Source organism: Myotis lucifugus, unplaced genomic scaffold (genome assembly GCF_000147115.1).
Source record: "Myotis lucifugus unplaced genomic scaffold, Myoluc2.0 scaffold_45, whole genome shotgun sequence".
Classification (NCBI taxonomy): Eukaryota; Metazoa; Chordata; class Mammalia; order Chiroptera; family Vespertilionidae; genus Myotis; species Myotis lucifugus.
The window spans coordinates 5,786,002-5,789,103 of record NW_005871093.1 but is presented as its reverse complement, the minus strand read 5'-3'; the positions used below and the strand labels follow the sequence as shown (position 1 = coordinate 5,789,103).

General features: G+C 52.9%; 1 protein-coding gene across 1 annotated transcript in view; it reads right to left on the bottom strand.

The window, feature by feature from the left end:
- BAZ1B (bromodomain adjacent to zinc finger domain 1B) overlaps positions 1-299 on the bottom strand; it is a 73,428-nt gene extending 73,129 nt beyond the window's left edge. Inside the window, 2 exon segments of the mRNA XM_006088247.3 lie at positions 192-250; positions 252-299. Of these exon segments, the coding sequence (XP_006088309.1) occupies positions 192-250; positions 252-299 (107 nt within the window).
- Between the last annotated feature and the right edge of the window lie 2,803 nt (positions 300-3,102).

Genomic DNA, 3,102 nt, shown 5'->3' with positions numbered 1-3,102 from the left:
CCCCGTACGTCGCCGGTCCTCACCCGCACCCGCTTCCCCCGCCCAGAGCCGCGGGCTCGGACTCACGGTGTAGGCCCGCGAGCATCGGCACGCTGACAGCTGCCCCCCCTCGCGAGGCTGCGTGGCCCCGGTCCGACGAGCCCCCGGCCCACCCCGCGGGCGGCCAGGCCGGCGCGGCTGGAAAAGGATACTCCCGGGTGCGGAAGGCCTCCTGAGTGTGCGCGATAGTGAAGAGCGGCTCTTCGCCGGAGAAGCGGCTTCACCAGCGGGAAGGGCTTGCGGCCCAGCAGCGGCGCCATCGCGGCGGTGGTGGTGGTGGCGGCGGCGGCAGCGGCAGCAGCAGCAGCAGCAGCAGCGGAGACAGCGGCTGCTCCGCGAGCCCGCGGCGCAACACTAGGCCCCGCGGCCCGGAGCGAGCCAGGCTCCCGGGATCCGTGTGGGGGAGGGGAGGGGTGAGAGGGCGGCGAGAAATCAGCTCCCTCGCTGGTGGCGCGGCCGCGCGAGGGCCAAGGAACCGGACGCAAGGACGCAGAATTCCCACGCACACCGCTGCGCAGGCTGGCAGCCTCCAGCCAACCTTCGCTACTGGTCCCCGCGTTCGGCAGTCACGACTCCTCAGCTGCACAGGAGGAAATTATTGAAAAATGGCGGGAGATTCCCCTCCTCCCCACCCCCCGCCCGGCCAAGACACACACTAACTTGCTCTCCTGTGGCGCCGGTGGCGAATGCTCCAATAGGCGGAGAGCTAGCCAGCGCTCACAGTCTATTGGCTCAGAGGAACTGCCGCTCTGCGCTTGGATCCAGCCCCCTTCCCCGACTGCGTAGTTGGGTTGCAACGCACTAGAGGGCAGTATGAAGAGGTGAAAGGTCACGTTATGTAAGCACCGGTGACTGGCGTGCAGGCCTCCAGCAGTGGAGTTGAAAGTGGGAGGTAGCGGAAAACCTAAAAGTCGGAAATTCAAGGAGGTGAGACAAGAGAAGCCTCCTAACACATACAGACACTACGCCATCTGTGACACTGACGGCGACACCGACATCCGGGCATCACTGTCCGTGTGGTGCGCTGGAGGGGGGAAAGGGAGCGCGCGACCAGGGGCTTTGTCTTTCCACTTGTGCTCCGCCCCCTTCTTAAAGGCGCCGCGCTCAGCCACGCCCGGAGATGCGCGCGTGGAGCAGATGGGAAGAGGGTTTGGCGGGAAGTAACCCCAAGACCTTGTCCAAGCAAAGGTTCTACTGAAGGACAACTTGAGCCCCAGCCTTGCTCACCCCAGAGTTTACTGCTGGATGAAAGTGTGGTTGAGACCTGGATATTGGTATGGTGCTACTTAGGGCTTGCTGGAAAGGATAACATGGAATATCTCAGAAAAATGTACTAAAGTACATACTTATTAAAGAGACATCCATCCCTTCAAATCATAATTACTAGCACCTACAATGTTCAGGGCCCTGTGTTAGACTCCCCTGAAAAAGTAAGAGATAAATAATAGTTCTAAGTGATGAGTGCTGACCAAAGTAAGAAGACGGCAGTAACTGCCTGGAAATGAGGACATTTAAGCTGCTTCTCCATGCAGACTATGCCCACATAGTCCAAAGTCTGTTTGGGTGTTCAGTGCAATCAGAAACACACTGACTATCATTTTCTCCCCATTAAATTGTCTTCCTTGGTTCAAAGATCTTCAGTGGCCCCAGAACATCCTTCGCAGCCTACTCGACAGGAATAGACTGCTGGGTGTCCGGGAATGCAGCGTGCCAATACCAGATTTTCTTCTCCTTTTTTTTCACCTTGAGGTGAGAAGAATACCCCCAGTAAAAGGTAAGTGCTAAATCAGACCAGACGCCACTTCTGTGAAGCCTTCTCTGATCACCTAGCAGAAAAGGAAGGTCGTCTTCCTTGAGTAGCCATTTCTTCTAAGAGGATTAGGTTTCTTCTCAGGGGATATGGTATTTGAGTTGATTGTAAAAAGATAAGTTGCACTGGACTAGACAAAGAAATGAGACACAAACACTGTAGGCAGAGGGAGCAGCAGGGCAGACTTGGTAAATTCAGGACATGTGCCTAAAACATAGGGGTTTTGCCCTAACTGGTTTGGCTCAGTGGATAGAGCGTTGGCCTGCGGACTCAGGGGTCCCAGGTTCGATTCCGACCAAGGGCATGTACCTTAGTTTCGGGCACATCCCCAGTAGGAGGTGTGCAGGAGGCAGCTGATCAATGTTTCTCTCATTGATGTTTCTAACTCTCTATCCCTCTCCCTTCCTCTCTGTAAAAAATCAATAAAATATATACTTTTTAAAAACATAGGGGTTTTGAGGCAAAAAATACCAAGAGATGGAAGTGGGAAAAGAAGTGATCCCCTTGGCCACAGCATGTGATGGTGGGAGTGACCACTTAGAAGAGAACTGCAGTTGTTTGTGGCAGTGACACCAAGGGCCTCAAATGTAACAAGATCAGTGGAGACTAGCAGACAGATTTGAGAGGCACAGACTGGATGACTAATGGGATAGACATTTGAAGGACTAGATAGCTAAGAGCTGACTACACACAATAAATACTCCAAAAACATTAAGAAAAACAAAACAAAAATTAAAAAACAAATATTTGGAAAATACTGATATTTCAAAAACGGCATCTAATTGCCCACAAGAATGGGTACCATAATCATTTCAGCACTTGGGCCCAAAATGGGCTGGAATCCAGCCCTGGTGTTGGTAGAGCTCTAGACTGGGAGACTCAGTGAGCTCACTGGAGAGCCATCCAGAACACAGTTGGAATGTTTGAAGCTAGAGATGTAGTTTTGTGAGGATGGGTTGTCAACTAGAGCCCCAAAATGAGTTAATAAGGGCCTCCCCCAAAAAAGAACAGTGCTTATCTTGGAGAGGTGGGATTATGGTTGGTTTTCTTTTTTGTTTCCTATAGTGATTATATATTAGTTTATAATATAAAAAACAAACCTTTAATATGACTCTCGCCGAAACCGGTTTGGATCGGTGGATAGAGCGTCGGCCTGCGGACTGAAGGGTCCCGGGTTTGATTCTGGTTGGGGGCATGTGCCTGGGTTTCGGGCGCATCCCCGGTGGGAGATGTGCAGGAGGCAGCTGATCGGT